Here is a 20,872-nt window from a genome sequence, read left to right on the forward strand (position 1 = left end):
CTGATCTAACATTACAAGTCATGTTATGTTCACGCCGTTGAACTGACAACTGAACGCTTCTCCCTCGCATTCTTTCTCTCTCTCTCTGACTCCGTCTCACCACACACACACACACCCACCAGATCGTGCACACACGTTCCCTCTTACAAGACTTGCCCACAGCTCAGGCAGTAGAGCTGGTGGTCTAGTAATCTAAAGGTTGCTGGTTTGATCCCAGGCTCCATCTGCTAGCGTGCTGTAGTGTCCTTGAGCAAGACACTTTAACCCCTAATTGCTCCTGATGGCTGCATCCGTCGGTGTTTGAACAATTGTAAGTCGCTTTGGATAAAAGCGTCTGCTAAATGTAATGTAATGTAAGCAATGCCACTTTTAGAATCAGAACTGGTTTATTTTTGTCTGGTACATTTATATGTACTAGGAATTTCTTATGGTGAGGTTTGGTGCACTTCAGTATAGACCTTAAGCATTAAACAAAAAGTTTAACAGTCCGGGAAAAAAAGGAGAATCAAAATAAAATAAGATAAAAAATAAAAAATAAGAAGTACAATTATATGATATGTCTTATCAGGTAAAGATGCACACCCCATATATACACATTTATATCATGGTTCGCACTTTTCTAATTTTGGGTTTCTGTATTTCTATGTACTGAATCTGAAATATACATGTGAATGACTTGAAACCATCTTCCATTGTGTTTGCTTGAAGACCTGCTTCCCTGTTATCAGGGGACATCTTATTTTTATCCAGTTGTTCGGTATTCAAAAAAACATTGACATTCCACTAATCTAGATACCATAAGACCCAGTTTACACCTGGTATTAACATGCGTCTTTGATGATCCGATCACAAGTGGACAGCTCTAATGCCACATGTAAACGCACCCAATGCTTCCTCAATGTGTTGTGAGATCCGATAGCTCAGACCACATCCTGAGGTAGTCTGGGCCACATATGGCCACATTCTTTTAGCAGTGTAAACGTGAATGTGTTCTGAGCCACATTGATAGACAGCCTACTCAAATGACGTACTTGGAGTAAGCGGAAGTACATACTCCTGAAGTATATACTTTAATATCAGGCCATTTGTGTCTCCCCATTACAGAAGTGCAGGATTTATTAGGTAAAGTATTTACACAAAAGCATCCATTTTTTACTAAATTAAGTCCCATAGCAGTGCGGAGACGTGCGTGACGCGACACGGGACACACAGGTTTTTTGTTTTGGTTTATTCCATTACGCACTGATCAGGACAGACAGTCCCCCACAACTCAGTTGGGTTTAAATAATTTGTTTCACACAAGTAGGAAGCAAACGGCAATAAATACATCTAAAATAAAAGGACTGTTTTTATTTGTTTTGGCCGGAGACCTGGGAACCGAAACGTGCAGTGGACCGGAGATGCTCCCTCTACATTGTGCAGTGATTGGGACAGTGCCTTAACTCAATTGTGTTTAAAATTTTGGTTTCAAGTAGGAAACAAACAATAATAATTAAATCTGTCTACACCACTGTCTAGACAGTGCAGTGGGCCAGTATATGGCGCACTGCTGTCTAGAGTAGAAAAAACTCCAATTCTCTGAGTTATGTTCACATTTCAAATTTTCCATACAAGTAAGGAAATCAGGAAACTAAATAAATCTGTTCAGCCTGAACGCTGCGTACAGTAAACACGGCACCAACATTTCAGTCTATTGTTTTGATTTTGCCTGCGCGCCAATGTCTTGGCATTTGGTCTTGGCAAACATAAATGATATACGTGTTTACTTGCATACAGAGCGGGGAAGTGAGATCCAATCATACTGTAAGTGGTTACGTGAAACGTATGTGGAGACACATTTTAATGCCAGGTGTGAACAGATGTAGTTAGAGCTGTATACTTGTGATCGGATCACCCAAGACGCATGTTAGACGCATGCCAGGTGTGAACAGGGCCTTTGTTAGGGTTATTTAGGAGGGCTGTACATTTAAGAAAGCTTATAGCTTTGCAGAAGCTTAGATCTGTGTGATTTTACTCGCGTTCAGTTATAATATTAGTGTCTTTCACCAACCTGCAATGTGTTCCATCCAAAATCAGCAACCAACCTTATCTAAAGAATTTCATCCATTCCCCTTAAATCACGACCGAATGGAGATGACTAACCTCCAGTCCCGCTGAGGTCTATCTTCCAGCTGGCAGAGCTGCTTGGCCGTGGTCGAGGAATGCTCTCTCTATCTGTCTCGTAGTGTTAAAGCCATTATCCCTGATAAGCCTCAGCTCCCTTCAATCAGCCATCACAGCTCCGCTTGTTGACTCTGCTCAGCAGCGTTCTTGACCCTCAGTGATACATCTGTTTGGACATCCATCCATCCATCCATTCACCATTCTCTGTGTACTTGAAAGTCTTCGAGAAGTCAAAAGGCAGAGAGTGTCAATTCATTTGCAGTTTTGAAATAGGTCTATGGCTTTGATCCAAAAGCATGCCGGGCCATCAGGGAGTCCCTAATAAATATTACTGATTAACCAGCCTTTCTGATAAGGCTGTGTTGATAACTCTGTTGGAGAGGAGAGCAGCGTGGTTGTGCAGTATAATTTATTTTCTCTCTTACTTGTGTAGCATGCCAATGGATGTGCAATAGAAGTAGCATCTCTCCAGAAGACAGCAGGCTGCTGATAACCTCTCTGTGCTCTTGGGGGCCGGGTCATTAGCCTTACACCCCAACCCCAACACACGCACACATACATGTAGCTCGGCAAACTGAACAAATTGCATAGCCACAAAGCAAGAATAATAATTAATTTAAAATAATGAATAATAATTATAGATTATTATTTCAATAATAATCATTTAGATCTAATAATTCAAATAATTCAGACTACTGCATTGACAATCTAGTTTAAAAAAACAAAACAACAACTAGGTTTATATCTGACGATAGAGCACCCTTCTTCTTAATTGACTCCACCCCCTTTACCCCCCACGGTGTCCACCACGACCCCAGTCGCTGAATTGCTCAAAGGCTATCGACGTGTTTGCTCCTCCGACCACCATGTTTACCCACTCTGGTCTCGCTTTTGTTTGACAGGAGACCTACACAGAGATAGCCGGCACGCAGCGCTTCGGGGCCTTCTACATGGATTATCTCTACACAATGGAGAACGGCAGCAGCAAAGGTTATTGTCCGGCTCACTCCCGACCACCCCCCCCCCCCCTCCACCCCCCAGGCAGGCTTGTTTGCCCCACCCAACCCCCCCCCCCCCCCCACCCCCCCAATCTGTCATGGTATGTTTTTCTCTGCTTTTCTCACTTTCTTCATTTCTTTCTTTTTTCCTCTCTCTCCTGCATCTCTCCCTGTCAAACACAACCACCCCGTCCCCCTCAAAGAAGAGGGCATGTCTTGTTTGAGACGCACACAGCCACCTGGTTGGTGACCCCTTCCTGTCCTCGCGCTCACCCCAAACCTACCTGGAGGGCAGCTGTCAGGACTGTTTAGTCTGCGCCAACATGTATTTGAGTTTCTTTCTCCCCACTGCTTATTGACACGCGGTTTTCCTCCTCCCTTCTACCTGTAAGCGCTTGAGAAAGCGAATAGGTCCCCAGCTCGGGCTAATTGAGTGTCAGTCTCGCTGGCAGGAAGGGCCTCGAGACGGACGAGAATCCTCATTCCCCTCCTTCTTGCCACCGCTCTAGAGAATGTTTACCCAGCTCTCGGAAAGATCTGAGGTTCCTATTAAAAGATCAATCTTGCGTGTTGAATTCAACCTGCGCAAAATGTTGTGTTTGGCGCGAAAGACATGTCTCTGTGGCTCTCGGGTTTGACTGTTGAGGGTTTCTTTAGCGGATCGCCGCCAGAACAATTCACACTCAGTCACAGTTCTTGTGCAATTGTGGCACATTCAAAATAAAAAAAAGTCCAGATTGAAGTGTCGGATTAGGAATTTGCTTAATTTGTAAACCATTCAGATCCGCTAAAACGGAGGTACGATCCCTTTACAAAGTCAAGTGGAAAAGTACGATAACAAAGCCATGGGGCCGCAGGTCCCTGGAGTTGGTGTTATATGGCCAAGTATTACGGTACTTCTCAACGGCTAGTTTGTTTTGTTAGATCACTCACATCAGGTTTCCTCATCTTGAGTAAGCGCTACAGACATTAGGTGTTGCTTATTGAAACAAAGTTCACACATATCACTTTACTGATTGAAGCCCATTGTTGTGCGTTTGCAAACGATGGAGGGTGAAGCCTGACAAAAAATGTTTTTTTGTTTTTTTTTTCATTATGCTCCTCTGACAGAGCAGAGCAGGCCTTTCAAAATATGTACGCAAATGTCATCCACATGACTGTATTAGTTAATGGACAAGGTTATTTTTGTTGACAAAAATCTGAAATTAAAATAAAAAAAAAGCATAAATGTAAAATGTATTTTATTTATTTTTTTACATTGAGTCAATTAAGACAAAAAACACTATCAAAATCATATCGTCCAAAAACTAACTGAAATACTTACTTTATTTAAGGGGCGTTCCATTTTGCTTTAACTGTTCTTGATTTAGCTTAAGCCAAATCTAGACTGAAATGGGTTTCTAAAAAAACATGTACTTCATCTTTAAATTGAGCTAGATATGGTCCAGAGCTCATAAAACAAAACTGAAAAAATAAAATAAAAAATAAATAAATATATTTTGATGAAGGAAAAAAAAGAAGAACACCATATAAGGGTTTAAAATACTGGAGGAAATAGAACTCACTTGAAAAAAATGATAATTAAATAAAATAAATGACCCTGTCTATATGTCCCTTGTCTCTGTTTTCTTGCTCTCCGCCTCTTGCTCTCTTACCTTCCCTTATCTCGGCTGCCATCTCGCTCTGACTGGGCCATTGTTTCCTCCCACTGTCAAGCTACGCACTCAAATCCAAATTCAAAACATGGCTGATACCGTTGCTCTCAGCTGTCAAACTCATCACCTCCCCTCCTCATCTTAGATTACTCGTGGCAATTGCACTCTTCCCTCCCCATCTCCGTAGGAAAGGGACTAGATTCAGTGTCAGCCAAAACAAATTAGTCTCCATTGTCACATCGGCGTGAATGTGAAACTTGCGAGTCAAACCCATTATATTAACCCAGCTAGCAGGGTCACGTCCTGCCTCTGACTTCGTTTGTAGTAATGCCGTAGATTACAATTTTTTTTATCTCTGAGGGAGGGGAGAGTACAGATACTTCTAAAAACGTCTAAAATGGCAACTCCTCCCCTCCTTCGTCCCATAGTCTGGTCTTAACTGCAGCCATATGGTGGATATTAGCTATAATCCATCGCAGCCACATTTGACCAGTGAAAGGAACGTGGAAGTGACATTGCCTTTTTTTTTTTCTTTTTTTTTTGACACCTACTCTACAAAATCAAGTACTTTACCTTTAGGGTTACATTTATTTGTCACGCCACTGGTGCCCACAAAATACGCTCTCTGTGCCCTTGGTGTGGGTACTATCTCTGGTGACAAATTTGTACCTCACCAGTGCCATAATGGTACAAATTTTGTCTTTACTGGGTAAAGGCCATCATGCCAGCGCGACAAGGAAAAATGTTGTACTTTATTTTCTAGGGGTGTATTATTAAATAAACCCCCACAAAAAACTCAAGTTATCAGCGGTGCCTCAGGGATGGCCTCAACCACCTTCTCGAAACAACTGGCCACCCAATGTGCCAACTCACTGGTCACACCATTTTGTTTAATACATGTAACTTAACTTTTTCCTGTAAACTGTGAAATTTCTCCACTTAAAGCTGAAAATCTGATCAATAATCAATGCAACATTTGTCATCGTGCCATTGTGAAATTCTATATATTTTCATATTTAATTGTTGACCCTACTTTTTATATATTTGAAGTGCCACCCTAATGTCCAGGTCACCCTGGATGTTCTGTGTTGTGCCACTGTTAATAACAAAATAACTTTAAACTAATTTTTTTCATCTTGGCGCATTAGATTGGAATGTATAGGGAACAAAGCAAGCCCCCACACAACCCCACACACAAGCGCGCGCACACACACACACACACACACACACACATACACACACACACACACTATTCATCCTTCGCCTGCTTTTATTTCTAATTTCTTCCGTTTTATTGCTGGGGAGCTGAGGATTTAAAGTTCTGACCTCTGTACTCGAGGGCCCGTAGCAAGCGAACGGACAGCTGTGTGAGCGAAGCTGACATTTGGAATATGCATCAGGAGGCTCTGTGTAAGTCTCTCTGTCGCCGCATCACTGCTGCTGCACAGCCGTTGCACAACAAATGCCGCTGCACTGCGAAAGTGCACCATGGCAGAACAGTTCCCTCCGGCACGATCAGCGCGTCACCCCGTCCAGCCTGGTGGCATACCCAAGTGCAAACAGGGAATTGTCCTATAAGTCTATTTTTGCGGTTTCATGTATCAAAAATCTGGTCAAAGACTGCTGATGCTCTTGTATGTGTAGATTTGACAAATGTGTAAGCAAGTGGTTCAATATGAGTGTGTGTTTCCTTTTGCCTGTGTTTCACAGATTCTAGTATATACTGTGTAATTTAATTGGTACATCATTGTGTGCGTAGAAACACCCAAGTAACCTGCCTGGAACCTGTGTTTTGCCCAGGGTGTGCTGGCTCGCAAGACTTGTCGCCTGTCGGCAAGCAAGAGGCGGAGCTCCGTGTTCAGGAGACCTCTGTCAAACGGCTGGTCGTGGGCCCTCTTGACATCAGGCTCCACAGCAGCGCTGTGCACCGCATCCTCAAGATGATCACCTGCGCCATGGACCATGAGTACGAGCCCTATTGCAAGCCGCAGCCAGGTTAGAGGTCACCCAACCACCCGCCCCTCCTTTGTGTTTCACCGGACAGATTATGTTCCCCTCTGTCGCGTTGTGTTGCTCACATGTGTTTTTCGTATCAACCAAATTACTAAAGAGTCCTTGTGATGCCGTTGTACAATGTTGCCTTGTGTTTTGTCCTGTTGATTCTTTCAGTAGATTTACGCTGAAATAAAACGTTGCATTCTAGTAGCGTATGACAATGACTTCAAGTGTGATCTTGCTTTCATACGATACTGATAAACAACAAAAAGGTAGTCATTAAATGATGGCAATTTGAGATGATTATTAATGAAATGAGAGGCCCATTTGATCAGAAACTGCATGAAAAGAACAACCCCCCCCCCCCCACACACACACACACACACACACACACACACAACATTTGGCTCACCTCATTGTTATTTCCTTGCACAACCCAGTCTTTCAACACAGCGGCAAGCATGAAAGCGACGACCCCTCGGACCACGCGAGGGAGCTTCGGAATCCAAACACCTTTGGGTTTAGCGGTCGGCCCCGCGCCGCCACCGATGAGCTCATCCCGGGGATGTTGTGAAAGCTGTGCACTGGAATGCACGCGTGTGTAATAACTGTGGCAATAAGTCTAATTTTTTTTGCCAAAGCAAAACATCCTTTGGTTTCGCTCGCTTCGGCATCTGTGATAGATAATGGATGATGGGTTGATTACTTTGGAGTGTTTGACTTGAGCCAGTTGGGGCCGTGCACTCCTTCCTGCTTCTATATAAGCCCCCCCCCCCCCCCCCATGGGCTCTGCTGGAGAAAGGTCAGCACAGTCGCCACTGCATGGGGAGGGGTGGGGGGTTGATAAATTGAGATTAGATAAGGGAGGGGAAATTTCTCACTGGAGTATTCAAAAATGGAGTGATTAAGTAAGGGCAACAATTCTTCTATAAATGTTCTGTTTCATTGTGGACTATCCCGTCCTGGCCTGTAAATTTGCAAACATTGTGGGCTTGGGTATTATTTTCAATACCGGTACTCATACAGTAATAATAATAATAATAGCCTTTATTTGCAAAGCGCCTTTCATACCCAACATGTAACTCAGAGTGCTTTACATTAAAATAAGACCATCAGATTTTACTTTCACGACACCCAAAATGCACAAAATAAACCCCTTGCTTCTCCCTTTTCTCAAATTACTGTTTCTTTCCCATCTACTTCCTAGAATCCCTTCCTATCAAAAATACTTACACAGCCTATTTTAGAATTAGCACATCCTTTCTCTTCCCTTACATCCCATATCTAAAGCTTTTTAAACTATTCTTCTTTTTTAGACGCTAAACTTTTTTTTAACTCTTCTCCAGATCATGTGCTATGATCTTATTTAATTACCACAGAGTTTCTTGTGACATTCGCAGAAATATATTTTTAGTCCAGTTGATCTTTCTCAGATCGCAGTGAAATGCGTACTGTTTTGATAGCAAGAAACTTGTTAAATGCAGTGACTATGACAAACCATTTAACACTCTACATTGCCTTGACTTTGAATATTCTCTTCCTTTACTTTGTTGACAACTTGGAATGGAAATGCTGAATTAACAGGCAAATACCACTTTGAAATAAAACCCTTATAATATATAATAATCCCTTTTTAGCAGAAATCAAATGACATTGCAATTTCTGTGTGTGTGTGTGTGTGTGTGTGTGTGTGTGTGTGTGTGTGTGTGTGTGTGTGTGTGTGTGTGTGTGTGTGTGTGTGTGTGTGTGTGTGTGTGTGTGTGTGTGTGTGTGTGTGTGTGGGGCGGTTACAAGGTCAGAACCATCACTATCTTTTCCACTTGTCCACTCCTCATCATCCGCCCCCCTCTGAGAGCTCAGGAGAAATGACTCCCCTTCCCAAAACGAACCCTGCGAGGGGAGCCAACTTTGCCTGCAACTCAGAATTTTCTGAAGATGTTGCCCTGTTCACGCTAGGAGGTTGCAACGAGCAAAAAACTCACAGAGCACTTGGTCGATTATTTGTATGTTGCTCAATATAGATACAAGTAAAGAAAAAAAATAATGAAGAAACGAACAACGAGTTTCACAGTTGGATCCGTTTGTAGGAACAGGGAAATACGGGACGTTCGTATCATCTGCGATAATCGTTTCCTCGTGCATGCGTATGCCCGGGTGTTCTTGGATTAGACGCGGCCCTGCCAGGGGAGCCCGTGCGGTTCATCCAAGGGAACAGAAAGCCACTGGGATCAGGTTCTGAGCCCACCTCAGAGCTTGGAAACCCAATTCAACCCCGGCCCCGCCTGAGACCTGGCGCCAAGGGGGTTCTCAGTAACACAGACCCTAGATGTTGTCCGCCTCCAGCCTGGACGTAGGTTAGTGGTTCAGTGCTCTGGCCGTTCCGTCCTCTGGTTAGCGCGGACCCCACAAGCCCTTCCCCTTGTTATTTTCGATCACTGATCTAGTTCCCAATAATGGCTGCATCTCCATATGCATATGTGATTGAAAACCAGCTCCTGGGAGCCAAACACTACATCCTAATTTATGCATTTTTATTTGTTGTGTATTTAGCTCATTTTTCTCACCGAAGATCATGTATACGTAGTCGGAGTAAATTGCGTCTCTCATCGGTGCACATTGAGGCACTTGCACTTAAGAAATCCAAATTTCCCAATCCTGAGGTCACTCACCCGCTGATTCAGTTTCTTTTCAAGAAAATAAGAAAAAGTGGGACTTTCAATTGTGGGACTTTCAATTGCCGAAATCTGTTCTTTGCTTATTATTGTGTCTGGCAGAAGAGGTCGAGGAGAGCCAAGGTCCAGCCACAGCAGAAGAGATTGCAGGCCTGGAGGAGTTCATCCCAGCTAGACTCACCTGTCTAACTCTGCTGCAAGTCACAGTCACGATCTCCATGGCCGAGTTCAACCTCCTACACACTCTCATGCCTGTCCTCATGGGACAAAAGGTGGCGTATTTCTAACCGCTAAGCCTCCTTCTGCTCAAAACAATTCTTTGATTAAATTATTCTTCTTTTTTTATTTATTTTGTTATTACAAAAAACAATTTCTGCTCCTCTGGCTCCCAGGCTCCGTCGGGGACGGTGAACACGCCTGCATTCCAGCCGGTGCGGCCCCTGGCTGCCTTGCGCTTCCAGCTGGACAGAGTCAACGTGGAGCACTCTGTCCCCATGTACGCTGCCGAGCTTGTCAGCGCGGTCAGCGGCCTCAATCAACCGTCCGACAACCTGCTCCACCACTGCTACGCACACTGTTACCTCAAGGTGAGAGAAGCAAGCGTCACAGTGGAAAGAGAAAAGGCCTTTCATCTCTTCCCACAGGTGGATAGTTCAGTCGGCCTTCGTGCAGAAAGGCTGTGTGTGACTTGACGTGATTGATTCAAACATAAGCTGGTGTTATTCATTCTCAAAATACACCCGCAGCAAAAGTTCCATTAACTGTCACGTGGAATTACAGGTTTTCAAGAAAATATTCCGTAATTAATTGATTACAAATTTTGTCAACCAAAATGCGACTTACTAGTGAAAAATATGCATCAGAATAAATCCACCCAGGGGAGCTGCAGAATGCGTGGTTGTTAGGCGCTGTCCAGTATTTTGCTGTTCATTTGTAATATACAGCATATTCTAGATACATTATATCCAGAAATTGAGTAATGGGATCGAGCCAGGCAAAATTTTCCCTATTTTTTTCCTCCTCCTGTCCTCTGTTTTAACAAACACCATACCCACTAAAAGGGCATTTTTGGGGAAACACTGAAACGTGTGGCGATCGGGCCCGGCTAAACATAGTACACTTCCACCAGGTCTTGGGTGGATGTGAACTATGGCATGAGGTGAATAGGTCAATCACTCTGCCACACTTTCAACTCCACTCTGAAATGACCCTAATGGCCCTTTTTACCTGGTCCATAAAGCCTAAGCACTGACCTTACAGAGGGCATTAACCTAGTTCTTGTTTGCCTCACAGAGTGTCACTGGTTTTAATTGCATTAATGGTCACGTTTTTTCACATTCCTATGGAACAATCGGCAACAGCTTTCCACAAGAATTTTTTTTTTTTTTTGTGCTCTTCGGTGTATTCAAGGAAGCCCTTTCCAAATACAGTGCATGTTTTATGTGTCTGCAAAGAGACACAGTGCTGTTATATGTTGTTACCCAAAATATGTATGATGTTGATGTTTTACTTACTGTTTTAAACTTTATATTCACCCTTAGCGAGAATTCCAACCTAGTGTAACCACTGTCTAAAAACTTCCAGCCTTTGTCAGTCACTCACATTGAAACACTTCATGTTGAAAGACTTTTTTTCCCCCCAGCTTTTCATTGTCTTCTAATCCATCCAAGTTGATGCCTAAAGATGTGGTTGGAATCTATTGAGAGCTTTTATGGTCTGGTTGAGCAGATGATGCTCGTGCAACATTAACAAGCTGTGAAAAAACACAAATCTCTCTGCTGGTGTTGTGTGGAGTGGCAAAGTTTGACTTTTCTAAAACAGGATGTTTTCCAGGCACACTGGCAGTCCTTATCACAGGGTCACCACAGGGTTAAATCCACAGCGAGCTGGTGGCAAAGGCCCCTCTTCAGCCAATCAGGGCCCACATCCACCTGGGCTCCAGTTCTACTTTGGGGTTCTGGCAGTGGGATCACGGCAGGGTGGAGGTCATTCCGGTTGCAATTGACGCCGTTTAGGAAGTGATTTGAAATGGGGATAAACTGAGGGTTATCTCAATGCATGCTTTATTGACACCGGTGTCTGCCTTGAGGAACTGATTGCTACCCATTGTTTCATGGGTCCAGGCTTTTAGAATGAACCTTAATAACAGTTTGGCGTATTTGCTTGGAAGTGTTTCCGTGATGACTCTTTAACTCGAGAAACATGTGACTTCTCTCATTTAAAAAAAAAACAAAAAAAAAACCGTCTGTTGTTGTGACTAATAGGTGACCAGCCCAGGATCACAAAACCAGGCAGAGTGAAGGGGGCTAGGGCTGGTATCGCTCTGAAAGCCTCCCTGTTACAAAAGTGCAGTATTTAATGTTTAAAAATGCCCAGTTTTATACTCCAGAAAATACAGTATTTACAAAGTAAAGTCCCATACCAACGGAAAGGGAGAGACGGTGCATGTATTCAAATTCTCACAATGTAGGCATTTGCAGAAGACATTTTTAGGAAAAGTCACGGCATGATTAAAACTAAGGGTGCACATACTCCAATCTCTTAAAAGAACTCCACAATAAATACTCCTGCTGTTGTGTCTAATATGCTTAAAATGAAGCTAGTAAGATCTTCTTTTAGCTACTTTGTGTTGTACAAACAGAACAAAATACAGGATTTTCTTGGACTTGTGTCCCTTGTACTACTACAAGGGACACAATACTAGCCATTTTCATATCATTACCGCCATTGCCACAGGTTATATCCAGTTGTTTGAAACTGATTTTCTGTTTTTATTCATTTTGATTGTTCAATTTGCAACCATTGTATAACCCTGTAAAGAGCACCCTCTTGGGAAAAAGGGGGTTTACTCTTGGTGAGATTGCCCTGTATACATGTTTTCAGTCATTCATGCAAATATGCTAATAATAGGCAGGGACTTGTAACAACTGAATGAGCCCTCCATTGGGCTTTCATAGCAGTTTGATGTGGGGCAGTGTTTCTTCTTTGTTCCAAGACCACATCCATCATGTCCATTTTTAGCAGTACATACTGTATAAACGCAAAGGGTACAGCAAAGTATTTACGGTGTCATTACATGTGGTGATTGATACCAGACGGGAAAGACACTTGACGGGAAAAAAACAAACAAAAAAGCGAAATTTAGTTGCTCTGCAGTAGTCTTAATATCCTATTGTGTTTGAATTATCTGTCCATGGTATTATGTGTCACCTAATGAGATGGTTTCACTGGAATCCCATCACTTCTTGTTTTATCAACAAGGAGCATTGCAGCCATCTACATGGTTGTTCGACCTTCCTTTGTATAATTCTCCTAAAGGGTTTGTTGTCATGCTGCCTGCACGACTGTCAACGCCGCCCAGACTATTACTGCTCTTACACTACCACCCTGATCTGACTTGATTCCACTATCACCACCCCTTCCCCCGTCCACCACAGATGTAGTTGTAGTTCAGTATAAACGGTGGACAAAAAAAACATGGTATTATATACAGGCCTCTTTCTGCATGTACTATTACCTTATCCATTGAATTCTTCCGACCTGTGTTTCAAACTCTTGGGCATGCAATCGTATCCCACAATGCATTGTGAGGACAAGACGCTGGTAACATTTTCTTTCAACACGCATCACGCTGTAAGAAAATTTCGCGGCTGTATGTAGTTTGTCTGACAAGTCAATGCTTTTTTTACTTGCATGTGTAAGTACCCTGCATCATCGTATGCACATGGGAGGATGTACGTACTATGGAAGCATTCGCTGGTATAATAACACGATCCAACCTCTCCCGACTCCCGCTGCCTGTCCGAATCCTCCTATCCACACATACACTCACCGGCCACTTTATTTGATACACCTGATCAATTGCTTGTCAACACAAATAGCTAATCAGCCAATCACATGGCAGCAACTTATTGCAGTTAGGCATGTAGACATGGTGAGGATGACTTGCTGGAGTTCCACCCGAGCATCAGAATGGGGAAGAAAGGGGATTTAATTGACTTTGAACATGGCATGGTTGTTGTGCCAGACGGGCTGGTCTGAGTATTTCAGAAACTGCTGACCTACTGGGATTTTCACGCACAACCAGAAAATATCCAGTGAGTGGCAGTTGTGTGGACGAAAATGCCTTGTTGATGTTAGAGGTCAGAGGAGAATGGTCAGACTGGTTCAAGACGATGGAAAGGCAAGAGTAACTCAAATAACCACTCGTTTCATCCAAGGTATGCAGAATACCATCTCTGAACGCACAGGCTCACCAAAAATGGACAATAGAAGATTGGAAAAATGTTGCCTGGTCTAATGAGTCTCGAGTTCAGCTGCGACATTCAGATGGTAGGGTCAGAATTTGGCGTAAACAACATGAAAGCATGGATCCATCGGCCTTTTATCAACGGTTCAGGGTGGTGGTGGTGGTGTAATGGTGTGGGGGATATTTTCTTGGCAGACTTTGGGCCCCTTACTACTCATTGAGCATGGTTAAAATGGCACAGCATACCTGAGTATTGTTGCTGACCATGTCCATCCCTTTATGACCACAGTGTACCCATCTTCTGATGGCTACTTCCAGCAGGATAATGCACCATGTCACAAAGCTCAAATCATCTCAAACTGGTTTCTTGAACATGACAATGAGTTCACCGTACTCCAATGGCCTCCACAGTCACCAGATCTCAATCCAATAGAGCACCTTTGGGATGTGGTGGAACGGGAGATTCGCATCTTGGATGTGCAGCCGACAAATCTGCAGCAACTGTGTGATGCTGTCATGTCAATATGGACCAAAATCTCTGAGGAATGTTTTCAACACCTTGTTGAATCTATGCCACGAAAAATTAAGGCAGTTCTGAGGTCAAAAGGGGGTCCAACCCAGTACTAGCAAGGTCTACCTAATAAATTGGCCGGTGAGTGTAGTCTAAAGAGATCTAAGATTTCAACAAAAAAGGCTGTGTTCTCTAGAGTGTATTCTGCTCTCGCCAGTGTCTTTAAGTTGCCGATTTGAGCAACCCCGGTATTTAACAGAACAACAACACTGTTCAAGTGTCTGATTTGTATACATATTAGCTTTTTGTATAACTTTTTTTCTGTTTAGCCTTCCTTCTGTTTATTCACATTCTCCCCTCCTGCCACATGTCTCCCCCCGCCCCCCCCCCAATTCTCTCTCATCATTTTCGCCTTTCGCTCCCATCCTCTCACCCCCCTGTCATTCCCTCCTCCTCACCAGGTGTTTGGGTTCCAGGCTGGCTTGACGTGCCAGGACATTGTGGGGAGTTTCCTGCCCCTCATTCCGATCATCCCTTCCTTCAGCACTGCTCTCTATGGCAAGCTGCTCCAGATGCCTGCTTACTGGTGAGCCACAGAGAGTGTGGGGGGGATTCTCTTGATAATACCAGTTATTGGGTAGATGTCTTGTCGTTTGTCTCAATAGATAACTTTTAGGCATGATTTAGGAAATTGGAGTTGGGGGAAAACAAAAATACGATATTCTTTCTAAAGAGCAGGAATAGTTTTCAATTTTTTTTTGATTCGATTTTTGTATTGATGAATGATTAACAAGATGCCAACCCAAATCATGCATGCGTTCCAATTGTCCTTTCTTACAATACAACACACGGCTTCTTAATACCATTCATACTTGTTTTACATGTGATCGACGGCGACAATATATTTTTAAAAACATTACAAAGGAGGCATATGCACGCTTGTCTGAATGAACATGTAGCACCCTGGCTAGCATCAAGGGCCACATTACATGCTGTTTATGTTGATCCCTCAAGCAGCCTCGGTAATTGTGCCGGGGCTGCAAAAGGTAGATGGCGTGTGGGAGTTTCATTTAGTTCTGTCAATTTGAATGGGTAAATGCTGTGGCACGGTAACCCAGTGCATGGGCCACCAAACATCATGCGGCCGAACAAGGTGAACACCACTCTGTAATATGACATACAGTGGGGTTACACTGTGGTGTGTCTGCGTGGGTGTGTGTGTGCGCGCGTGTGTGTGTGTGTTGTTTTTGTGGTCTTGGGCCATGAGTATATCATGCTGGTTGTGGTCAGGGCATCATAAGGTTTTTGGTTTTTTTTCTCAAAAGTGATCGATGAGCCTGTTCTCTGGTGGTCAAGGGGAAAGGGGGGGGCTGGAGGAAAGAGTCATCGGGGAATAACTGTTAGGATGCTTTGAAACTAGAGGGAGAGAGAGGAAGACAAGGCACACACACACCGGGTGTGTGTGTGTCATTTACCTGGGGAAGAAAGAAGAAGAAGAAACAGTCTTTATTTGTCACACAACACACCACACTACAACACATGCTTGCACACACACACACATGCTTTTGATGGTGGCTGGTGAAATGGTTCCTCTGCATTTAACCCATCCTGGCTTGTCCTTCCTCCGGGGCCACAGCCAGGAGCAGTATACGTGGACGCGCCCGGGGACCAGGTGATAAGTGTCCATCGCTGGTCAGACGATGATGTGTGCATGTTTTTGAGGTGGAGGAAACCCCATGCAAGCACGGGGAGAACATGCAAACTCAACACAGAAAGGCTCCTATTTGGGAGATAACCCGCCGGAGCACGGTGCCAACAGCGCCCCAGGCGGGAATCGAACCCAGGACCTTCTTGCTGTGAGGCAGCAGTGCTCCCTGACACCCAGTCACAGACACTACGTTTATAAATGTTTGCATTCTCTCCATATACTTTCAAAAAAACTAGAATCAAAGATACAAGGCACACGCACACCCATAATAATGCACCTTTTTGTATATGTATTCTCTTGTTCTGTCAAGCACACCTTCACCCACACTCATACAAGCACACAAAGCCCTCCCACCCTCACACCTTGGGGTCACTGTTGCTGTTAAAGCAGCAACTGGTGTGTGAGAGCGCTACCTTGGGAATCCGTTTCCCATTAGTTTGGACTTAAACACATTCAACAGCCACAGATGATGTTTTGTCCAGGCTACAGACATTCTCTACTGTACAAAGGATGACTGGACTCATGGAGAACCACAAAGCTCACAATCCCTTCTCGTTTGTGTGTGCGCGCGCGCATCTGTGGACAGAACCTGATTCCCTGCTCAGGCTCCGCACCTAATAAGAAACTGCTAGCTGATCGTTTGATCCCCGGGCCCCTTTCTCTGCCCCCGACTCCCTCCAATAGCGGACTCAGATGTCAAACGGATGTTATTTTTCTTTCTGACAATCACAAGATCGTTCTCATGCCACAGATCTTCCAGATCAGTGCCTTCCTGTGGCTTTTCTTTCAACCAGCAGCAGCACAGCCCCTCCCCAAAAAATAACTCTGACAACCCCTCACTGTGTTGCCTTGAAACATTGAGCAAGCACTCTGTTATTCTTTGTTTTCCGGAGGCCGTCGACGGAATTCACGCACGTCCAGTGAAAGCTGCACACCGGGAGGCCCCTTTCGGGCTGTTATTTAAAGAGGTGTTCCACCACAAGGTCACATTGTGATCATACCTGCCACAGGCGAACATGCAAAAAAGATGCATCTGTTGCCTGTAACAGGATTATCTTTGCATGGTTGCCTTTGCCTTATTCTTTTTTCGCCCTGTTGTTTCCGACACTCAGACAGACTTAAAGGGCCTGTCAAATTTCTTGACAGTTACCTATACCTGTGACTGTCAGCTGTCAATGATATTAGTGTGTGTGTGTGTGTGTGTGTGTGTGCGCGTGCGTGCGTGCGTGTGTGTGTGTGTGTGTGTGGAGGGGTGGGGGGTTGTTGTGAGGTGTGAACTTTGTGTTCGGGTGACTCATATTTGACCTCCCCTGAAAAAGCTGAGGAGGTATGTGGTGTATATCCTAACTTTTTAACCTGCCCTCGACCTGATTGAGAATCAAATTAACCCATCCTGACTGACGGCGAACCTATGGAAGAATGATGACGAGCTGGTATGACATGAGAGAAGTGCCAAGCATAACGTGATACAAAGGACAAAGAGTTAACATTGAGAGAGATGAGAAGGATGAATGTTGTTCCACGCAGAGGAAGAAACTAAAAATGTGTGTGTGTGTGTGTGTGTGTGTGTGTCTCATCTCTTCCTCAATGTGTCATGTGCTCTCCTCAACACTGAACTTATATTAATGCTGATAAGAGTGAGACCATTTTGTCTGGGCAATACTGCGGAGGGACAGATTTTAAGGTGTTAAAAAGTGTAATGGAGAACAATGGCACACAGGCCTTCTCAGGTTCCTCTTTTATTCGACAGTAGCTTTGTTATGCAGGTTCCTAGATGCCAGCTTTTTCATTATTAGATAGCCGTAGTTTGTTTCAAGCTCCAAACTCTGTATTGGAAGTGAACGGTGAGTGATGGGCGGGGGTGCCTTGTTGGAAAGAGGGAAGAGGGTGATATCATATGTGTGCACACACACACAGCATCTAGAAACACTTGTATGCACACACATCTTTCTTGTGGACATGTACAAATATGCCGATGTGCACACGCAAACACTCATGCGATAAACCCTTCTTTGTGTAGCGGGTGCAAAAAGCGGGGGTTGGAGAGGCCTAGGGCATCCGTGAAAGCCCTGCACCTCTCCTGATGAGTTGGCCCACAGTGCAAGTCTCATATTCCCCTCAGCCTTACCACACAGGCCCCGTTACTCGCTGCTTGTACTAAGGGGCTTTCAGAAGAGAACATAAAGCGTTTCAATGTTCCTCTCTCTGCCAGGCTTGGCTCTCATTGTATGTTTGGTGATGTCTCCGAGACCTCGGATGGTTCCAATTAGACTGAAGATGTCCACCTGTTCTCAGATCTTTAGCAAACTGAGTGTGTAATGTTTTCAAGTGTAATTGTTCTCCAGACACATCTCAAGCTTGAGCTATTTTTAAGTTGGAAAACTGAACTGAAAAATGACCAAAACACCAGCCAGTGGAATGTAAGTAAGTTGCCTTGTAAAATCTTTTTTGAACTTACAGTACTCGTCCAAGTTCAAGAAATATATTAAATAATTCAAATTATTAAACACATACAACTGTCAAAAGGTAATTATTTGTCTTTTCACAAGCACTTGCTGGCAGTACCTATACAATACTCAAAAAGTTAGGGATATTCGGCTTTCGGGTGAAATTTCAGGATGAACCTAAAATGCACTATAACCTTTACAGCTGAACTTAATTTGACCTTCTCTAAACTTTTGAATGCACATGTCCAACTGTTCAATGTTTCAGTACTTTTTGCACAACTTACTGTTCTCGCACAAGGAGCTGAACGGCAAAATTCACAACAGGTGTTTGATCCATGAATCGACCAATACATTTCCTGGTTCAATTAGAATTGGTGTTTAAACAGTCCTCTTCATCATGCTGTTCACAATTTGACATCATGAGACCAAGATGACACCTAACAACTGATCAACAGTACCTCGCCATTGTGAGGCTTCAAACAGGATGTTCTCAGAGGGAAGTGGCCACTGAGCTTAGAGTGTCACAGAGTGTCATCAGCAGGTTGCAACAGAGATACAGAGACTGGAAGAGTCACAGAAAGGCATAGAAGTGGATGCCCTTTGGCCACATCCCACACTGATGAGCGCTTCATTGTGAACAGTGCCCTGCGGAATCGGATGATGAATGCCACTCAACTCCAGGCACATTTAAGGGAGGTGAGAGGCACCCAAGTGTCAGGTCAGACCATTCAAAACCGTTTACATCAGCGTGGTCTGCGTGCTCGACGACCTACAAGGGTACCTGACCACACCACCAGGCACAGGCATCATTGTCTTGCATGGGCCAGGGAGTATTTACACTGGACAAGGGACCAGTGGGCCTCAATGCTGTTCTCTGATGAAAGTTGATTCACGTTGAGCAGAAATAATGGCCGCCAATGATGTTGGAGACATCAAGGAAAGCGCAATGCATCAGCCACTGTTGTCACCAGACAAGCCTTTGGTGGTGGTGGTGGTGGTGGTGGTGGTGGTGTTACAGTGTGGGCAGGTGTGTCTAGTCAATACAGAACTGCCCTACACTTTGTGAATGGTACAGTGACAAGCCCATACTACCTGAATAACATCATTAATCCAGTCATTGTGCTCCTGCATGAACAACACAGGCCTCATTTCATCTTCATGGACGACAATGCTCCAGCTCATGGAGGTGGCATCATTAGGGAACGGCTGCTGGAGACTGGGGTACCTCAAATTGAGTGGCCTGCACTTTCTCCAGACCTGAATCCCATAGAAAACCTATGGGATCAGCTGAGTGGCCGTGTAGAGGCTCGTAACTCTGTACCCCAGAACCTCAATGACCTGAGGGCCGCCCTTCAAGAAGAGTGGGGTGCCATGCCTCAGCAGACAATAAGTCGACTTGTGAACAGCATGAGACGTAGTTGTCAAGCTGTAATTGATGCTCAAGGGCACATGAAAAGTTACATTGAGAGACATTGATATTTGTTGTTGTGGTAAACCCACCACTGTTGTTGGCTTTTGTTTCAATTGTTTGAGATGAAGAAATCACCATTGCATGCTTCTACTTAAATGCCCTACATTCATGATATAATATCACTGTCGCGTGAACTTTTACATTTTCCATAAATTTCATCCGAAAGCCAAATATCCCTAACTTTTTGTGAGTAGTGTATATCATTAAAGTCAGATTCTAGTTTTTCCTACAAAAAATACATCACAACAATTTTGGAAGGTGCATTTGGTTGCCCAGACTACAATGAAGTGAATGTCCTACACTCTTACTTAGGGCAATTAGGTGCACACAAGTGCCTGGCTAATATATAACTGAGAGTGAGTATACGCTGTTGTTAAACAGTAAACTGACCCCCATCCAGTCATTGTTTTTCGATGGATAGGCTCAGGTATGTCACTAACAGCTTTAAACAAAGTAAAAAAAAAACAAAAAACTAGCTTGTGCCATGGCAACTGTGGCAAAACTATACACAAAATTAGGGCTCCCCCCCTGAAAGTTGACAAGTAGCATCATCAGTCGGAGACCCATCAGTTGATTGAGATTCTTCAAGTTGAGCAGTTGTTTGTTTTGTTTTTTTGTCAGTTAGTGTGCATTACAATAACAGGATAAAACAGAGAAGCTTATAAAAATCCACAGGGATAACATTTCAATGAAGCTAATTCATTATAAATAAAGGGAATCATAAATACATTTTACAAGTGTGGACATGACGCTGTCCCGTTCATCCAAATAAAACAACTAAAAACAGTGTTGGGATGGGTCAGAGGAACAGGGCACAAGTAGGGATGGGTATCGTTAAGATTTTAGCGGTACTATTACTCTTACCTATACAGCTTATCAATCTGGCACTTTAAAGGTATCGTTTGTCAGTTCTCTTTTTATTATTTTAAGAGAAAAACAGAGAGAGAGAGAGATCTGATTATGGCGAAAAAGCTTCATAGATTAATATCTTAATATAATTGCA

At 43.8% G+C, this 20,872-nt stretch overlaps 1 protein-coding gene across 1 annotated transcript in view; it reads left to right on the forward strand.

The window, feature by feature from the left end:
- The window catches only part of vps13b (vacuolar protein sorting 13 homolog B), a 410,620-nt gene that overhangs the window by 50,362 nt on the left and 339,386 nt on the right, over positions 1-20,872 (forward strand). Inside the window, exons 12-16 of the mRNA XM_080006210.1 lie at positions 3,066-3,153; positions 6,617-6,811; positions 9,586-9,755; positions 9,876-10,070; positions 14,705-14,829. Coding sequence (XP_079862336.1) covers positions 3,066-3,153; positions 6,617-6,811; positions 9,586-9,755; positions 9,876-10,070; positions 14,705-14,829 — 773 coding nt within the window. The remainder of the gene's footprint in view (positions 1-3,065; positions 3,154-6,616; positions 6,812-9,585; positions 9,756-9,875; positions 10,071-14,704; positions 14,830-20,872) is intronic.

Source organism: Zeus faber, assembly GCF_960531495.2.
Source record: "Zeus faber genome assembly, chromosome: 8".
In the NCBI taxonomy this organism is placed as follows: Eukaryota; Metazoa; Chordata; class Actinopteri; order Zeiformes; family Zeidae; genus Zeus; species Zeus faber.